Source organism: Spermophilus citellus (assembly GCF_964194105.1).
Source record: "Spermophilus citellus genome assembly, chromosome: 6".
NCBI lineage: Eukaryota > Metazoa > Chordata > Mammalia > Rodentia > Sciuridae > Spermophilus > Spermophilus citellus.
This window is the reverse complement of record NC_138187.1, coordinates 139,080,626-139,101,245: the sequence shown is the minus strand read 5'-3', so window position 1 is coordinate 139,101,245 and position 20,620 is coordinate 139,080,626. Positions and strand designations below refer to the sequence as shown.

The window sequence follows — 20,620 nt, the reverse complement described above, 5'->3', positions numbered from 1 at the left end:
TCAATTTGACCCTGTATATCAATTTTTCTGCATGATTTCAGTTTCCTATATGATTAGGATAAAGTGATTGGGCTAGGTAATTTTTTGATGATACAGGAGTAGAAAAACAGATTCCTTGAATAGTTTTGTGGACTCCAACTTGAACTTTTTAATGGCCACTGCTGAACGAAGGAAATAGCGTTAGTGTTTGCTGATTAGAGAAAGAAATGAATTCAACTGTTATTTTTAATGTATCTAAAATATATGTAGTAGGTTCCTTCATGTGCATCAGTAAGTATGCTTCACATTAAATTGTTTAATCTACTGGGAACTTTTCAATTTGTAACTTTATTATGTAAAGGAAAGTTTCTGAGTAATTATTCATATATCCTTCATATGCTAGAAACATATACTACTTTCTAGGAGCACATGCTGATTCACAAGCAGAATAATTGTTTCCTATTAATATTTTTCTCCATGAAAGAAATTCAAGCAGCTTTTAAAGTACTTGACACTGTAAAGATAATGGCCTCATTTTCTGAAAGTTTATTTGATTATTAATATCTTTCATTTCATGTTACTGTGTTTTGCTAGTGTTATCATTTAAGTGTGAACAATTCTGAACACAGTTCGTTTTGCCTAATTTTATGGTGATATGATGCATCTATATTTGCACTTTCAGTCTTTGTTTTGCTAACCTCTTATACTTAATTTATAAAGCTAATAAACAACTCCTCATAAGTGGTATGAGATCTACCCTTTTCTATTAAAATGAATGAAAGAGATATTTTGACATTTCAAATGGACTTTGGCTTCTTAAATAATGACTTTTGAGGAACATACTATAGAATCAATGCAATGAACATGATGTAAATGTGTAGGAGACAGTTCATGATTTCATTTGAGGAACAGATAAGATTACGTGAACCTGTCCAAATAACACTATGTGGTAGGTCCTGAGGGTCAGAGTAAGTGATGCTTTAAGGACAGTCATGTATCACATAAAGATAGGGACATTTTCTGAGTAATGCATTATTAGACAGTATCATCATCTTGCAAACAACTTACAGTGTACACAGACCAAGATTGCTCTGACATCACTGGACAATATAAATGTATGGGTCTACTATAGTGGTTACCATCCTTGACTGGCCAAAACATTGCTCGGTGGCACATGACTGTACATAATATATGAACATACATCACCGTCAATTTGAGTGTTCATATATATTCACATATGTTCATATGTATGGCATCTAGAATATAAGAATATAAAGATTTTTCTTAATATTAAGAATAAATATTATATATGAGCTGGATAAGCATCATTATTTTGTATCACAAATCTTTCATGAATATTTGAGACACTGACATTAAATGAGATAACATTATTTTGTTTACCTCGCTTGTAGCATTTTAAGAAATATGAAGAATTATCATAGAATATGATGCTAGTGAAAATATAATTTTATTTGCATTGTCCTCAGCGTGTACCAGTTATTTTGCATTGATGAGTATTCATTCTCTCATTCTAGATAACAATTCTTAACTTCTTTTGTAAGAGAGACAGTCTTTGTATGTTACCAAGCCTGACCCTGAACTCCTCCCTCAGCCTGTCTACCAGGTGGGACTACAGGCACACACTCCTGTGCCTGACACTTGATTTCTCACTGCAAAATTACATTTTTCCCTCAATCTCAGTCCATGTGTCTTAGATTCATCCTGTATTCAATCCTGTCCATGTCCCAAATTTGAGACTGGAGAAGGAGACTACAATTATTCATCCACAAAATTATTTAAAATACAAAATTACCTTCAGATTATGTGTATAAGGTGTCTAGGAAACACAAATAAATTTCTTAATTGTATCCTATGACATACATGCAAATATTCCAAAATGCAAAAAAAAAATCAGGGATCTGAGTTCCAGCATTTCAGATAAGAGAAACTCAACCTATATTTAAATATAATTCATGCATTTATTTGAATGTTTGAGTAAATGTTTACATAGTATATATTTTTAGCCACGTTTTATCCATAATTTGTATAAAGTAAGATAATTATTCTGAGAATATCAGTAAGGAATGCATTTTTTCCCATGATGCTTCTCCCACACAGAATATACTACTGCTTCTTTTGGTGGATTATTGAGGGGATGTTGCAGGACATTTGTAGTAATTCCAAATAAGCCCCAATATTAGTATGCATCAAGAAGGGATGATTGAACATTAGAAAAAATGTTTAAACCTATTGATGATTGTCACTGTGATTTTAAAAGTTACAGATAGGAATAAGAGGAAAGGCAACCTGCATTCAACACTCAGTAAAAGAACTGAGATTGAAGAATACTGAATAAGTACAACTGGCACTGTGTTACGTTCTGAAAACATAAGCAAAATGAACAAACTAGACATAGTTCCTGCCCTCACAGTTTTAGATCCAAGTAAATCCATCACTGGCAGCTTTGAAGGGACACACAGCAAGAAACATGCCCTCAAATCAACTCTTGATGAGGCTCATAGTTGGATGTTATTAATGATGCATTCCATCTGGTAGCTTCCTGTCTATTTTGGTCTATTTTGCTCATTATTCTTTCAAAGCATTAAGCTAAGCTACTTCTACTTTGCTTAAGGAAAATATACATTTTCAAAATTTAGTTAACTAAATTAGTAATTATATAAATATAGATTTTTTTCTCTTTATACTGATGAGTTTTACATCCTATGGCATCCCATTAGTTATTTGATCTCTAAGGTCTAATTGAAGAATATAGACAATAAAACAGCAATTGCATTATATTGTAATATTATGAATGGAAGGGGCTCAATAAGCAAGTCAACGTGTCATTTAACTAATACTTGAATGAAGAAGAAGGTTCACATGGCATAAAAAATGAGAGGTAAAAGGAGCAGGGTAGGTCTGGAAGAAATAAGCAAGAAAGTTTAGTTAATTCAGTTGTTGTTCATTTTAATGTCCAGCTGAATATTTTTTATTGGAAATTCATATGATAATGAAGTCTGGTTGAGAAAATAAAGAGGTACGATGGTAAGCTAGAGTATTCATACCATCCATAACAAATCAGAAGCATGAATTCTCAAATTAACAAATGTGTTCTCCCTTTTGGAGCAAGGTTATTTGGGAGTTTCTGTTTCCCAGCATAGATGCCAGATGGCAGTTTCCACAGATTGTCAGCCCCTGCATGCTGATAGTTGTCGACTTTGTATGCTAACAGGGTGTTAGATGTAACTACTGCAGAGTAACTTTTAATTCCATTTTATATTAGTGAGCATCCCCTATATTTGAAGTACTGGACATAAAATTTTAAGCGAAAATGGGTATTTCTTTAGTGAAATTTGACTTTTAATGAGGCTTTAAGAAGCTCTTGAATGACAAACCTTATTTTCACTTAAACCAATTCACAACTTTTTTTTTTTAGAATCTAGCATGTCATAATTGTAATTAATTGGGGGGAAGGGAGAAGATAGTCATAGAAAATTAGCAGGTGAATCAAAGTACCTCCTTTCTCAGACAGGATAAAGGAATTCGAGGAAAAGCAGCATAGAAAATTAGCAGGTGGATCAGAGCACCTCTTTTTTTCAGATACAATAGAAGGAGGGAAGAAGAAAGTGAGTTGTTATTTCCTTTCCAATACTTTTCTTTGTGCCACTATACATCACTCACACTGGGGATCCAATCTCGTAGTTTTTGTAGTCATATCTAATTAAAGGTCATGCCTTAGAATAGAAGACTTTGCACATCATAGTACTTTCAATGATGTGTAATGTTTTGCTGCTATTTTTGTAGATAGATACATGGATAGAGTTTTATTTTGGGTTTAGTATTTCCATTTTTCACTTCAAGCTTTGTTCTGATTTGTTTTTCCATGTCTTATGCCTGAAGACAAGTTTAAATATCTTTGGGTCACTACTGCTAGTGTTAAGTGAACATGGTCATCGTGAGCACTTCGTTTTCTTTTTATTGCTTACTATTCTGGTAAAAGATTTTTTTTTTTTACTATTCAGAGAATCTTAGAAAACAATATTGATGTGCACTCAATTGAAAAGAGGATTCAGGTATAATCTGCATGATTTTGGTTGAAGTATAAGAGGAATGTATTTGACATCAGCTAATGTTAGAAGGATTCAGGGATGAATATTAGGAATGCAATTAGATTTAGATATGCTGGCTTAGAAAAGTCCAAGACAGAATAAAGTAGAAAAGTTGAACAGACATTTGAATACATGAATTTGGGGGAGAGGACTGGGCTGGGGATAAAATTTGACAGTTCTGGCCATATGCATGGATTACATTTTGAGTTTATAAAAGGGAACTTATTTTGGGGAACAGAAGAGAAAATCAGAGAAGAATACTCAAAAAGAGTAACCAGTAGGTAGGAAGAAAATCATGGAAATTGGGTGTCCTGGAAGTCATATGAGGAAAGTGATTCAAGGGGGAAGAAGTGATGTATTTAATGCTTATAGGATAAATAAGGTGAGGATTGTGCTCAAGCTCTGCATTGTGCTATGTAGAGGCAACTGGTGACCTGGATATCTGCTGTTTTGATGGAGAGAAAACAGGCTTAAGAAACAATAAGAGATGAGGAATTGAACCAATGATTTCAGACTTCATATTAGCAAGTGCTGTGGGCTGAAATGTGTTCATATGTTGAAACTCTAAGCCAGGGTACCTCAGACAGTGACTGTTTTGTTTTCTTCAGCTCTTTAAAGAGGTGAATAAGTTTAAATAAGGTTGTTAGGGCAGGCCTTAACCCAAAGTCATTAATATCCTTCAAAGAGGAAATTTGAACAAATGGAAGCCTGCCAGGAATGTATGCACACAGTGGAAAGACCAAGTGGGGCAAAGTAAGAAAGTGGCCTTCTGCCAGCCAAGGAGACAGTCTGCAGGAGAAATGCTGTGAGCTTGATCTTGGACTTCTAGCCTCAAGAACTATTAGCAAATAAATTTGTTCGAGTCATTCAGGAATTCTGATATATGATATAGCAGCCCTAGCAAATCAATTACAAATTTCAGTATCTTTCTATGGCATCTTTTTAATACTGCTTTGAACTATTGCCAAGATGGTAAGAATGCTCACCAACTGCCTCTGCTGTAAAGATTCTGCTGGGTTCATGCACTGATAAGTGATGGCTATCAAAGAACTTGGGGATTTCTGTGAGGCTTTTTGTGGAGGATTTCTTTTATGTCTCTAGTTTGTCCACATAAAAACACCATACCATGAAAAATTGGGTTGAACAATGGCTTTGGTGTTAACATGCTTCTCTGGATCTTTGCCTTGCCTCTCATTCCTTCATCCACTCCTCTTCCCTTCCCTTACTTTCTATCCTGCTATTCCCTGCCCTGCCCTGCCCTCCCTGCTCTACCCAGTGGTTTCTAAGAATTTCCCTTTTGTGTGGGTTAAGCAAGTCATGTTTAAAAGTGTGTGTGTTGTGTGTGTGTGTGTGTGTGTGTGTGTGTGTGTGAGAGAGAGAGAGAGAGAGAGAGAGAGAGAGAGAGCGAGAGAGACTTATTCAGTTTATTCATTTTTTTTTTTTAGATGTTCCTTTTGGAGAGGATTTTGTGGGACATCTGGTTTACCATATTGTCAGAAGTAGAGTCCTGAATTATTTTGAAACTTTTTCTGTGGTAAAGCAATTTGTTCTCATCCAAATATTGTTAGTTTAATCATAATCAATGGTTTGCTTTAGATCAGGTAAAATTACCATTAAGTTCATAGACAATTGAATGAAAGTAATTGTGCATCTGGTTGGATTCTCTGGCATCAGAACCTGGTTCGGAGTTTTATCCTGGGAAGGTGTGATTTCAGGTAAGGGCGCTCCTTGCAACTGAGGAAACCAGTTGAAGATTGCCCCCCCTTTTTTTGAGCAGAATACCAGGGATTGAACTCAGGGGCACTCAACCACTATATCACATCCCCAGTCCTATTTTATATTTTATTTACAGACAGGGTCTCACTGAGTTGCTTAATGTCTCACCTTAGCTGAGACTGGCTTTGAACTCATGATCCTCCTGCCACAGCTTCCTGAGCTGCTGGGTTTATAGGCCTGCACTACTGTGCCTAGTCCAGCTATTTTTGAAGAAGAGGAATTGGCCACATTTCCATGTCTACTGTATTCAGTTGTATGATATTTTACATATAATAGGCTCTTAGGAAATTATATATGCTTTTTGCATTATTTGAATCTGGAATTGATGGGCATTTTTCACATATAAGTAAATTTTCTCCAAAATATTAATGAAATGTCTATGGTAATACATTTTAATAATCTGTTTATGCATGTCTTGTAATCAGAAAAAATATATACAATAACTTAAAATTAAACAATAAAGTTCGATTCAAGTCAGGGTTAAGTCTGTGATATTTGGAATTTGACTGCCTGTATGTAAATACGGGTATCACCGCTTATGGTTGTTATGGCTTTGTGCAAATACCTCTGTCCTCTAATCTACAAAACGGAGATATTTATAGTGTCTACTAAAGGTTTGTCTTGAGGATTAAGAAAAACACTATTTCTATGTATTCATTATAGTATCCAGACATTGTTAGTAAGTAGTTCCTCTATTATTGTTATTATTTATGAATATATCTCTTAGTTTTTATCCAAGATCTTGTAACTTAGACTTCTGTTGTGCTATTTCATATCTTCCTTTTGATTCCCTGAATGTATATTTTTTCCTTACATTTTTTTTTCTCTTTGTACTTTCTACTTCTTATATCAGAAAAGATCTTCCAAGCCTCTTGTCTGCCACCCAAGCTTTCCAGTCCTCTTCTATATGGTTCTCTACCAAATTCCTACATGTATCAAAAATTTGATTCATATACTTATTGGTATAAATATTTCTTTTTATGTAGTGCCTTGGAGTCCTCTCCTTATTCCTGTTTTTTTTTTATCAACATAAATATTCAAGAATTCTATTTTCCAGAGCCTCAGAATTAGTTGAGTTGTAGGTTTTAGTTTATGGTATATTCTCATCATCATTGTGTGTACAAACCCTATTCATTTCATGCATTTATTCCTTTGTTCCTTATTAATTAACTAATAAAGTATAGATTCCTATGGCAATCAAAGAACTAATTCTTTTGTGATTATTATTATTATTATTATTTTGTGGTGCTGAGGATTGAACCCAGAGCCTTGTGCATGCGAGCACTCTACAGACTTAGCTATATCCCCAGCCTGAACCAATTCTTTTAAATAACCTATATCTAACTTTGCAATCTTGAACTTTCTTCCATGGTGTCTCTTCCAGAACTCACCTCTGTGCTGATGTTGGCCTGTTCATTCTCTTGCTTTTTTTTTTTTCCATTCTGCATCTGCCAACTGGCAAATAGGAAATCATGAGTTTATCAGGTTTTTGCCCAAATCACAGCAAAAGCTTTTGAAGAAAATCTGCAAAGTATTCAGGGACCATAAATGCTGAGTGAATAATGTTTTTTTATATTATGCATTTTTTTTGGAATAGACATTCTCTTGCTTTTAAAAACTACAATTTAGCAGGTGCATGTATATTCCTACATAAGTAATTCTATGAACTTTAAAAAAGTTTTGGTCGATTCTCTTTTTACTCTACAGTCAGTTTGTTTTCTCCTGTGCTGCTTCCATAATGTGTTAATTGCTGCACCATTGTAATAACTCTTGATATCAGGTAGGGAAAATATCTATGCTTTTATCTTCTTCTCAAAAACTTGCACAGTTTGATCTTTTTCCTATTATAGAACCAGTTTTGTGAAGTAGATGTATGAATTTGGATTGGAATTTTATGAACTCTCTATATATCATAAACATCAATTAGTTTTCCAAAGTGAATACATCAACTTAAATAATATTGGCCAATGATAAGACATCCTTTTAATATGAGGAGGAAGAAGTACTAAAGTAGAATTTTCTAAGGGTTAAAAAGTTTGTGCTTCATACAAATATAACATTAAATCATATAAGACATTTTATTCTACTCATCATCAGTCAATGAGGAGAACAGAACATTTGTTAAGATATTTATTTCTGGAAATTGTTAGAGTAAGTTGGTTGAGTCAGCCCCTCCTCCTGGTACCTGTCTGCCCCTGTTCTACAGGACCATAAACCAAAACCGTTGTAGTTATTCCCTTTATTGGGCAGAAAAGTTTTTCATATCTATTAGATAGAACTGCACATTAATGTCTACCCCTTCACAGTGGTAAAATACCACAGAAAATACAAAGTCAAGCTCTTTTCACTATAGTGAAAGAGCATGTAGTAATTGCTTTTGCCTTTTCCAAGTTTTGAATAATTTTTTTCTGACAGAATGGACAGGAATTTATTTCTAGCCTAACATTTTGGCATTTTAAATTTATCATTGTCTACTTTCTCAGACAGTTTGGGGAAATAGTATTGGGATAGTTCCATGGAGGAAACTTAGTTAACTACTCAAAATGATGAGAATCTGTTAAACTTATAGACTACTGCTCTATTTTTTGACTTACATGAATGCACACATATAAATAACTTAACATTTAGATTTCACATTACTTAGTGAAAAATATAGGAAATCTATTATTTATTCATATTTAATTTTTTTTATAAAATAGAATTGATTTTATTTTATTTATTGTTATTTATGATTGCCTATAAAACCTAAAGATTCATTGTTAGGAGATTAGTAAGTAAATGGTGAATTTAAATCTAGAAGAATAGCATGTAGTCATTAAAAATGATGCTATAAGTCTCATGTATTTTTTACTAAAAATAATTAGCAACAAATATAATATACCTCAATTTGTATCATTGTATAAATAATTGAAAGGTCACCAAAAATGTGTTAACTTAGCAAAACTAAATTTATTCAAACTTTTGCACTTTTTGAGTAAGCTTTAGAAATGGTTTGAAAGAGAAATATTAGCAATGAGATATTAGTCATTGTGGTCAAGTATCAAGGGTAGAAAACTGATTCTGAATGACCAAAATTCTTTTTTTAAAAAAATCTCATATATTTTTATTCATGAATGATACTTTTATATAAGGGTGGGATTTGTTCTTATATATTCTCACATGCACACAATATAACTTTACAATTTGGACAATATTATTTCCCAGTATTTCTGGTTCCTCTATTCTTCTGATATCCCTTGGATTTTCATGAGATTCCTCCTTCCCTTCACTTTATTTTTTCTTTGCCACATATAAGGGGAAACACATGACCCTTGACCTTTTGAATTTGACTTGTTTCACTTAACATAATATTCTCAAGTTACATCCATTTTCCTGGACATGGCATAATTTCATTCTTCTTTATGGAAGAATAAAACTCCATTGTGAATATATACCACATTTTCTTTATCCATGGATACCTAGGCTGGTTCATAGTTTGGCTGTTGTGAATTGTGCTGCTGTACACATGGTTAAGCATGTACTACTGTAGTATGATGACTTTAATTCTTTATGATAAATTCTGAGGAGTGGTATAGCAGGGAAATAGTGGTTCTGTGCCTCGTCTTTTGAGGAAATTCCATATTGATTTCTGTAGTGATTATACTAATTTACACTACTTCGAATAGTGTAAAAGTGTTCCTTCTTCTCCATATCCTCTCTGGTATTTATTATTGTTTATGCTCTTGATATCTGCCATTCTGACTGGAGCAAGATGAAATCTCAGTGTAGGTTTGAGTTGAATTTTTCTAATTGCTAATTATCTTGGACTTTTTTTCATATATTTGTTAGCTGTATGTATTTCTTCTTTTGAGAAGTGCCTTTTTATTTCATTTGCCCATTGATTAATTGATTATTTGGTGATAAGTTTTTGATAATTTTTCTGTGCATTCTGTATATGAATTCTCTGTCAGAAGAGTAGCTAGCAAAGGTTTTCTTCCATTATGTAGATTCTATCTTCCCAATACTAATTGTTTCCTTTGCTATGTGAAGCTTTTTAATTTGATGCCATCCCATTTATTGACTTTTGGTAGTATTTTCTGACCTTTAGGTGTTCTGTTAAGAAAGTCTTTGCCTGTGCCTACATGTTGAAATAGTTCTTACATTTTCTTCTAGAAGTTGCCTATTTTGTGGTCTAAATCCTATATCTTTGATCCATTTTGAGTTGATTTTTGTCCAGGGTGAGAGATAAGGGTTTTGTCTCATTCTTCTATGTATGTATAACCAGTTTTTCTGGCAGTTGAACAGGCTGTCTTTTCTCCAATGTATGCTTTTAGTACCTGTTTCAACTATCAGATGACAATTCCTATATGTTCTGTTCTGTACAATTGATTGGTATATCTGTTTTTATGTCATTAAGATGCAGTTTTTGTTACTATTCCATTTTTGGCTTAAAATTGCTTTGGTTGTTTTGGGTCTTTTTTTTACAAATGAATTTGAGGACTAGTTTCTCTAGTTTTGTGAAAAATGTCATTGGCATTTTGATGGTGATTGTGTTGAATATGTATATTTTTTTTGGTAGTACGACCATTTAAACAATATTAATTCTGCCTATCTATGAACATGGGAGGTCTTTCCTCATGTGTCTTCTTGAATTTCTTTGTCAATGTTCTATAGTTTTCATGATAGAGGTTTTTCACCTCTTTGGTTATATTTATTCCTATGTGTTTTGGCTATTGTGAATGTGATTGTTTTCCCTGATTTAATTCTCAGCAGATTCATTACTGGTATATAGGAAACTTATTGATTTTTAATGTTCATTTTGTAATCTATTATTTTGGTGAAATTGTTCATTAGCTCTAGCAATCTCTGGGTAGAGATTTTTGAAACTTTTTTGGGGGTACCTGGGTTTGAACTCTGAGACACTCAACCACTGAGCCACATTCCCAGCCCTTTTTTAAAAATTTTTATTTAGAGACAGGGTCTCACTCAGTGCTTAGTGCTTTGCTATTGCTGAGGCTGGCTTTGAACTGGTGATCTTCCTGTCTAAGCCTTTGGAGCCACTGGGATTACAGGTGTGCGTGCTACCAGGCCCAGCTGGAAACTTCTGAATATAGGATCATATCATCTGCCAACAATGATAATTTGACTTCTTTCTTTCCTAATTTTATTCCTTTTATTTTCTTCTCTTATCTGATTTCTTCGGCTGGATTTTCTAGTACTGTATTAAATAGGAGTGGTGATAGTGGATAGCCTTATCTTGTTCCAAATTTTAAAGGAGGAAATGCTTTCATTTTGTTTTTTACTCCATTCACTATGATGTTGGCTTTGGGTTTCTGAATGTACAAAATTCTTGATAAATAATTCAGAATTAGTGGAGACTTAAAAATGTGAATTTGAATTCTTAGAGAGTAAGCTGTTGTTTGGTGTCTTTTTGCCAGGCCAACAGACTACATATGCTCCTAACTTTGTGATAGGGTTAAATCTTAACAAACCCATCATAAATGGAAAATATTGTAAATAAAAATTCCTTAAATATTCCATATATTCTGAACATCATAGCTTGCTAAAACTGTACATTGGAGAGTATCAGGTATATGCTCTAATGATTGTATGGCTGTCTGAGAGCTATTGCTTGCTGCTATTGCTTAGCATTAAGAGAGAGTATCTTACTGTGTATCACTAGCCTGGGAAAATATGAAAATTCTGAATTAAAAGTACAGTTTGTACTGGATGCGTATCACTCTTATACAACAGAAAAGCCAAGAAATAGCAAAAAAGAAATCATTAAATTGAAATATTGTTAAGTTAAGGAGCTCTGTATTGCCTTCAATAAATATATCTTTAGAAATTTTCAGAAATAAACAGTGAAGTTCTTTATTGCTTTGTATCTTTATTTTTCCTAAGTAACTATTTCTTGGAGGAATCAATCACACTAAATTAAAATAGCTGAGCCATTGTTTTTCTTTTTCTAACTACAAGTGTTTATTTATTTTACATATATTGAATTGTGTTTTCTTTGTCTAAAATCCCAAATGAATGTGCTTGTTGGGCGGGGTGTCTTAAAATCTTATATTTTTGGTGGGAAATGTTAACTAAAAATGAAAAGTGCTTGCTGCATTACATATTATTGTGTTTGTGTCATCTCTAGTTTCATACTAACAACTAGTATCTGTTGAACATGTCCTGACTTTGTGAGACCAAATAGTTCCCTCTGTGCAAATACATTTCTTCCCAAACTTGGTTTTGTTTTTTTACATGCCATTCCTAGTAATCTTGCACTGTCCATGATTTACTATGTTTTCCTTCAAGGTTTTAAATTGATTGGTGCAATACAAATCCTCCTTGATTTATTAAGGAGTTATATCCAAATAATTATATCCAAATAATTTATTCAATAAATAAATTGAAGTTGTTATTAGGAAAAAAATGTATTTAATATACCTAGCCTACCAAACATAGCTTAGTCTATACTATAGAAAATGTGCTTAGGACACATTATCAGCCTAAATTTTGACAAATAATCTAACACAAAGCTATTTTATAACAAAGTCTGTCAAATATCTTATGTAATTTATTGAATACTTGTATTCACCAAACCTGAGAATATAGAACACTGCAGAGTGTGGGTTATTTACCAGTCTGATGGCATGGCTGACTGGGAACTGTGGCTCAGTGCAACTGCCCAGTGTCTTGAGAGTATTTTAGCAATCCTGGGAAAAGAGCAACTCTGAACATTTGAGGTATGTTTTTTATTGAATTTGTATGACTTTCATGTCATTCCTAAGTTATAAAAATGGTGAGTTGAACTATGATAAATTGGGAACTGTCTGCATTGCAATCAGAGTTAGAGACCATATAGCATCTTTTGTATTCGTTTGTTCTCCTAGAAAAAAAGAGAGTTTATTTGTAGTTCTTATGAAATTTGACCCGGAGGCTATTGGATTTATGGTGGGGTTATGGCTGCTTATACTTATATTATATATGCCCATAGTCTTTGTAACAGCTTCATATTTTAAATACATGTATGTTCATATATGCATATATACATTGTGTGCATATATTTTACTTTTGGAGGCTTCTCTGTGTGTATGTATGTGTATACATGTATGTAGTTATGATATGTTATATATATAAAATGTGATACCTTGATATATATTATATATGTATATGAATACATATATGCAGGTATATATGGAATCAGAAGAGGAGTGAGAGGGAAGGAGTGGAATTGATCTTGAAGTATCTAATTGTTTTCCCCTGAAGAGGTGGTGGTATCAAACTCAATTTCATGCAAGCCTAAATGCTATCTATTGTGGCTGCCCTTTATTATATGAATTCTTAATAGAATATAAGTGAATAAATGTTCTATTGTATGAAATTTTTCTTTTGTCTTCTCTTTTATAATGGCCTGTCCAAGGTCTGCCCCCCTTATACAGTTGGGCAGGGGGCATGAACAGGCAGAATTGATTTACAATTTAATGATGACAAAATGTAACTTTATAGTTATTCTATCTTTTTTTAAAATATAATCTTCTGCTTCTTGTGCTTAGATTTAAGTCAAATTATAGTTCTCCAAATTTAATTATTTTAAATGAAATAAGAAAATACAGGGTGTAGGTCCAATCCAGCAAATGAACATTGGACACGAGGACATGAGTTTTCAACCTGAAGAGAGGCCTGAATACAGAAGTACTCTTGGGTGGATTTGTAATGTGTTTGCCATGGAAACCACAAGATTATGGATTTCCAGCTACTTGCAAGCCATGATTTCCAAGGACTGACAGTAGAATAAATGAAGTTATTGATGGGTTGTCAGCATTATTTTTAGTGAAAATAAACTGATTCGGTTTAGGACCCCAGATCCACTTCTCATTACCAATGCATTACCAATACATTGAGACTTGAGTAATTTGCCCATTTTACAGTCAGTCAGTGATAAAGCTGGGGTTCTACCCCAGGTAATGTCAGTTCTGTGATCCTCATCCAAGCTGATGACCCGTTTCCTATTTCACTGAGGGAGTAGAAATATAGATGCTTGTCTATTTATTAAGGATTACATCCAATAAACCCATTATAATCGACCTTAACAAGAAAAGTTTCAATAAAATAGCAAAAACTGATTGAAGTGGATTCAACAATTTTAGGTGATGAATTGGAAATAACTAATAAAGCTCCTTTCAAAATGATGTTTTACTTCAGAAAATAACTTTTAATTAAGTATAATCTATATGCAAAAATTATACAAATCAGTATATAACTCAGTGAATGATCACAAAGGGAACATTGACTCTGTTAAGGAGTTTTGCTTAAAAGAAAATGTAAGCAACATAAGCATAGAGCATAGGCTGAAGGGATAAATGGTCAGTGAGTTCCACACTGTAAATCCAGTGATTATTTCTCAATCTTTTTTTTTTTTTTTTTTTTTTTTGTATTGGGGATTGAACCCTGGTACATTTAACCACTGAGCCTCAGCCCTTTCCTGTATTTTATTTGGAGGGTCTGGCCAAGTTGCTTAGGGTCTCCTTTAGTTGATGAGGCTGGCTTTAAACTCATGATCCTCCTTCCTTAGCCTCCCAAAGTGCTGGGATTATAGGCGTGCACCACCATGCCTGGCTATTCTCAATCTTCATCTTGAACTATTTGTAAACAGTTTGGAGCCTTGAACCTCTATCTTCTTGGAACATTTTATCTTGCCATTCTCATTCTCCTGGTTTTCTTCCTTCTTCATTGACTGCTTCCTTTCAGTTTTCTTTGTGGGAAGTTTCTTATTTCCCTTACACTTTGGATTACAGAGGGCTAGTCATTAAACATTTTTATATTTTTACTCGTTCTCTTAATGATCTCATCTATTATTTCTCAATAGTGAGGCCCAAAGCTGTGGAATTGTCCTTATTTGTGTTTCTCTCTCATCCTTTCTTTATAAACTCAAATGCAGATCTGATTCTAAACTCAGTCCACCAACAAATTTTCTCTTTCCTTCAAATATAATCATAATCTGATCACTTCTCACTCACCATTGAATGGCACCGTTTGGGCCAGTCTTTGTCATTGCAGGATGTGCAAACAGATCTCCTTGCTTTCACCCTTGACTTTTCCATAGTCTGCGTACCCACATACTACTTTTAAAATATTAGAGGCTTGGACTGTTCAGTTCCATAACATCTAATGACTTCCTGTTGCATTGAAAGCCAAAATTCCTACAATGGTTTACAGGTCCCTATAACATCAATATTATGACCTTTTGACTTTCCAGTCTCTTACTTTTCTCTTTCCCTTACTCACTGTTTTTTACCACTTTGGCTTCCTTGTAGTGTTTGAAACTTCAACTATGCTCTGTCCTCAGGGTATTTGCAGTTTGTTGTTTTCTCTAACTAGAATGACTTTTTTATTTAGTTCACTCATCATCGTATCATGTTCAAAACAGTGACTTGACCCAGGTTCTCAAACGCTACCAAATATTTAGAGTCACAGTTTAAACTTAGGTTTACCTAGCTACAACATAAATGTTTTTTTTTTTTTTTTCACCATTCTTGTTAAACTATTGGGGTTTAAATGGAAGAAAAGCTAAATAAAAGTTTTTATTTGGGATAACGACCAAGGATTATAGTGATGGCACAATGGGATTCACTGGCTTCAAAGTTCTGTGCCAATGTATAATTATTAAAACAACTCTTCTAATTTTCCACTATGTGGTGTTTTTCTTCCTTGCTCAGGAAACTCCAATGGTGCTTTACTGTTATCAGATGATTTACAAAATTATTATTCTGTCATTTTAGGTCATCAGTTATAGGATCTCTGTTTATCTAGCCAGATATCTTTATTCACCATTCTGTCTGTGTATCCTCTTACTAACATTCATATCTGTTTTTCTCTTATTAATTCAATCCTTTATTTCAAGTACTATAACCAACTTTTGTTAATACTGTTCTCTAATGAATTTCCCTCTAATTATATTCCCTTAGAAACTAATTACAGCTTATGTGACATCTTGAACCTACCTGTTCGTTCTATTTCTTGCTTTACTGTTTTTTTGTAGATATGTTCTGATCCGATAACAAATTATTTGATTCTAAGAAACATATCCATTTTGGTCTCCTGCAAGGTATACAACAAATGATGAACAGAATGAATTCGTGAATAAATGAATGAACAAAGACCACTGAATTTTTGACATTCAAACCCGTATCTGTTTTTGAGGTCGCCACGTGGTTGAACCTCTTTGTTAGGTTTAGAGAGAACTGTACATATTTGGTATCTGATATATGAGCCCATAGAAGAGCCAGTAATTCACTAAGAGCTGCTCTAGCTTCTTTCTCTTCTGACAAACAATTCTCCAGATATATTTCTTTAACATTAATGAGGCCCCTTAATAAAGCACATATTAAGTGTTCATACATTGTTTAGGCTCTGTTTTCCCTGGGAAAAAATATAATTTGTATCCTCAAGCTACTCCCAGTTTTTAATGATTAAGCTCTGCCCAGGGAATTATTGAAGCATAGAAGCAGAGATGTTGTATGAATGGCAAAGAATGTGATAAGGTACTAATGCAGGCTTCCTAATGAATAAAATGATTTCAATTTAGAGGGACTAGCTTGTTGAAGGTTGCAAAGTGAGTCTCCCTATTATGTTTTAAATGTTCAAATAAAAAGAAAATTATAACTTAATAAATGTTATAACTTGATCATGTTCCTTATCTTCATAATAGGTATAGATTTGAGAAGATTCCTCTAAAACAAGAGTAAGCAGCCTTTTTTTTTTTAGGGATTTTTTAAAAATAACTTTTTAAATACCTTTATCTTATTTATTTATTTTTATGTGGTGCTGAGGATCGAACCCAGGGCTTCACACATGCTAGGCAAGTGCTCTTTCACTTGCCTACTAAAACCCCAGCCCCTTTTTCTTTCATAGTTCAGATAATATTTTTGGTTATGCAGGCCATATTTCTATCACAACTATTTAGCTCTGCCATTAACAATGTGCCTGTGTTCTAATAATTTTTTATTTATAGGCACTGAAATTTGAATTTCATGTAGTTTTTATGTCATCAAATATTATTCACTTCATTTCCCCCCATTCATTTACAAATGTAAAAACTATTCTTTGCTTATAGAACATACAAAGGAAGATTGTGCTGGATTTTACACATGGGCTATAGTTTGCTCTAATTAGGAAAGATGCTTACATTTAGTAGCAGAATATGCTGGTATGAAACCTGCTTTTGAGAGAGTGAACTGCTACTCCTATAGGTATTTGCTACTATGAATTTTATTGCCTTTTCCTTTATAATTACTTGCTATTTATTAATCATGTAAGCTATATACTTGGGAATCAGTCTGTTCTCATTCTTCACCACTTTCCTAGTGAGTTGGTATTAAGACTTATTGTTTCGACTATTAAAATAACTCTGCTCTGTTTCCTACCTTTGTTAAAAATTGTTTTATCATATCTAACTTGGCTAATAACTACCTTGTAGTTTTTTATCTTTAGTCATAACCCCATTCATTTTCTTGCTTATACTATTTTCAAAAATAAAGATGAAGGTGTTATTTCTTGAAATAAAATCTGTCACTGAAATAGAGGGTACTTCAAACTTGTTAATAGTGCAGGCTCTAGAACTTGACTACCCAGGTTCAAACCCCTGCTGCTTCCTAACTTATGTGACCTCTAAGCCCTAGAATCCTAATTATGTAAATTTTGGATAATTATAGTACTGTTTTCATAGATTTATTGGGATAATTATATGAGTGAAAGATTGATACTTAATAGCTCTTGGCATAGTATATTCAATTATTAGCTGCCACTATTATTAATATTGTTGAACTCTTCCCTTCCTCTTCCAACTTCTTTTATGTAATTTCTTATATGTGTTTATTCTTTGTTGTATCCTTGTTATAGTTTTGTCAGCAAGCCATATCCCTTGTGCTTAATATTCATTTTAGGAGTTAGCACATGTATATTTTTATCCAGAAGGTCTTTTATGCCCCTTTTAAACTTTTTTTGTATTAGACTTAACTGCCTATAGGCTGTGACAATTATCTTTCTATTCTGTATTTTCCCTGTACCTAACACAGTCTGGAATATATACACACAGTCAATTGTGGTTAAATCTGGACAGTAACTTCTGTAGACAAAAATTATATGTGTTTTTTTGGTCTGTACATTCTAGATGTTGGTTTCATTGACCACTAAGTTCGTAATATTAGTATCTGAAGCATAGTAATTATTAAGTATTTGCTAAATGAATATGATTATGAAGAACCCATACTTTTAATTTTAAATGAGGTACCAACTTTGGGAATTTATTTTTTAATGCTATTAATTTTGTTTTCTAATGTATTTTAGATTCAATGGCATTCAAAATGCCTATTTCTAAAACAAACAAAAGGATAAAACCCATTGTTGCTGTGGCACAGTCTAATTTGACCTTCATAAAACCATTAAAAGCAGGTAAGTACTTATTATATTTAAACTGAAAATATAGTTTATTATATTTAATCTGAAAAAGTGACATGGAATGAAGCATCAATTTCATTTCAAATGGAAAAGAGTTTTTTTTAAAATTTTGAATAAAGGCCTTGAAGAATTTTTAAAGTGTGTATGCAAATTATAATTAAGGTATTCTATCATATTTTACTGAAATTGCTTTATGGTAGGTTAGGATTTTTAAATAATCAGGGAATTTTGTTTTATTCCCTATCATTTTGCTTGATCACATTTCATACCCAAAATGTTTTCAAGTCTTTGCAGCAAGTAGTGAAAAGCAAATATTGTTCAGTTTTTTTTATTATGGTTTCACTACTTTTAAAAAAAGTTATTTTTCTATATATTGTACAGTAATTTACTTGAAATTTTTATATGTAATAATCTAGTTGTATTCTTAGATATTCCTAGACACCCAATGCCATTTGCTGCAAAAAACATGTTTTATGATGAGCGCTGGAAGGAAAAACAGGAACAAGGATTCACTTGGTGGCTAAATTTTATATTAACTCCGGATGACTTCAGTGTAAAAACAAGTATTTCTGAAGGTAAACATTAAGTTAATGTTTAAATTTAATAATACTCTTGTTTTAGCAGACCAAAATTTGACAGGATTTATCATTCTTTAATTATATATACTTTACTTATTACGTTATATTTCACTAATTTATTGACTTAAGTTTTTAAGATTGTGTAGGTAATTTTTCTTAACATAAGTTGACATGAATAGATCTTCTGTACTAAAAGTACTGAAACTTGCTTTTTCTTTTTACCTTCCATTCATTCTATCATTTTATCAGCCAATGTAAGCAGTCCTTTGTGGCCTGAACATTTTGGATGTATTGACTCCACTGTTAATACCTTAGTTTAAGGAGTAGGTCAGAACACTGCATCTTACAGGGACTGTGAGAGACAATTCAGATGAAATTTTAAAACACTGCAGTGTTTATTCTGGAAGAGAAGACTTGGGTGTGGGATAAGGTAGAAGCATGATACTTCGAAACATTTGAAGGATTTTCTTCTGAAAGAGAAAGAAATTAACTTTTGTGTATTCTTCATAGAAATTATAGGAATCCATTTCAGATAACTAAAATGATTTTAGTTATCAAACCATTGTGTAATCTTGCAAAATGGTGATTTCCCCATTGTTGCAATATTCAAACAGACCATATTTCACATTCACCAGAGAAACGTGTAGGATTTCTTCTATTAGATGCAGAGTCTCTGGTTTAATTCCTAGGTCCTTGATCCATTTTGAGTTAAGTTTTGTGCATGGTGAGAGATAGGGGTTTAATTTCATTTGGTGCATATAGATTTCCAGTTTTCCCAGCAACATTTGTTGAAGAAGCTATCTTTTCTCCAATGTATATTTTTGGCGCCTTTGTCTAATATAACTGTAATCATATGATTCTGTGTTCTCTATTCTGTACCATTGGTCTACCAGTCTGCTTTGGTGCCAATACCATGCTGCTTTTGTTACTTTTGTAACAAAAGTTTAAGTTTAAGTTCTGGTATAGTGATGCCACCTGCTTCACTCTTCTTTCTAAGGATTGCTTTTGCTATTATTTTTCCAGATGAATTTCATGACTTCTTTTTCTATTTCTATGAGGAGTATCATTGGGATTATGATTAGAATTGCATTAAATCTGTATAGTGCTTTTGGTAGTATGATCATTTTGACAATATTAATTCTGCCTGTCCAAGAACAAGGTAGATCTTTCCGTCTTCTAAGGTCTTCTTTAATTTCTTTCTTTAATTTCTTTCTTTAGCGTTCTATAGTTTTCGTTGTAGAGGTCTTGCACCTCCTTTGTTAAATTTTGATTCTCAAGTATTTTATTCTTTTTTTGAGGCTATTGTAAACAGGATAGTTTTTCTCATTTCCCTTTCAGAGGATTTGTCACCAATATACAGAAATGCATTTGATTTATGGGAATTGATTTTGTATCCTGGTACTTTGCTGAATTCATTTTACTAGTTTTCTGGTGGAGTTTTTTGTATCTTCTAGGTATAGAAGAATCATAGGCAAATAGTGCTGATTTGAGTTCTTCTTTTCCTATCTGTATCCCTTTAATTTCTTTCATCTAATTCCTCTGACCAGTGTTTCAAGAACTATGTTAAATAGAAGTGGTGAAAGAGGGCATCCCTGTCTTGTTCCAGTTTTTAGAGGAAATGCCTTTACTGTTTCTCCATTTCAAATGATGTTGGCCTGGGGCTTAGGCTTATCATAGATAGCTTTTATGATGTTGAGATATATTCCTGTTATCCCTATTTTTCTAGTGTTTTGAACATGTATAGGT

At 33.1% G+C, this 20,620-nt stretch overlaps 1 protein-coding gene across 1 annotated transcript in view; it reads left to right on the top strand.

Moving 5' to 3' along the window:
* LOC308651314 (abnormal spindle-like microcephaly-associated protein homolog) overlaps positions 1-20,620 on the top strand; it is a gene marked incomplete at both ends in the record, with an annotated part of 80,468 nt that overhangs the window by 25,591 nt on the left and 34,257 nt on the right. The window contains 2 exon segments of the mRNA XM_081298230.1: positions 18,186-18,290; positions 18,725-18,871. Coding sequence (XP_081154356.1) covers positions 18,186-18,290; positions 18,725-18,871 — 252 coding nt within the window.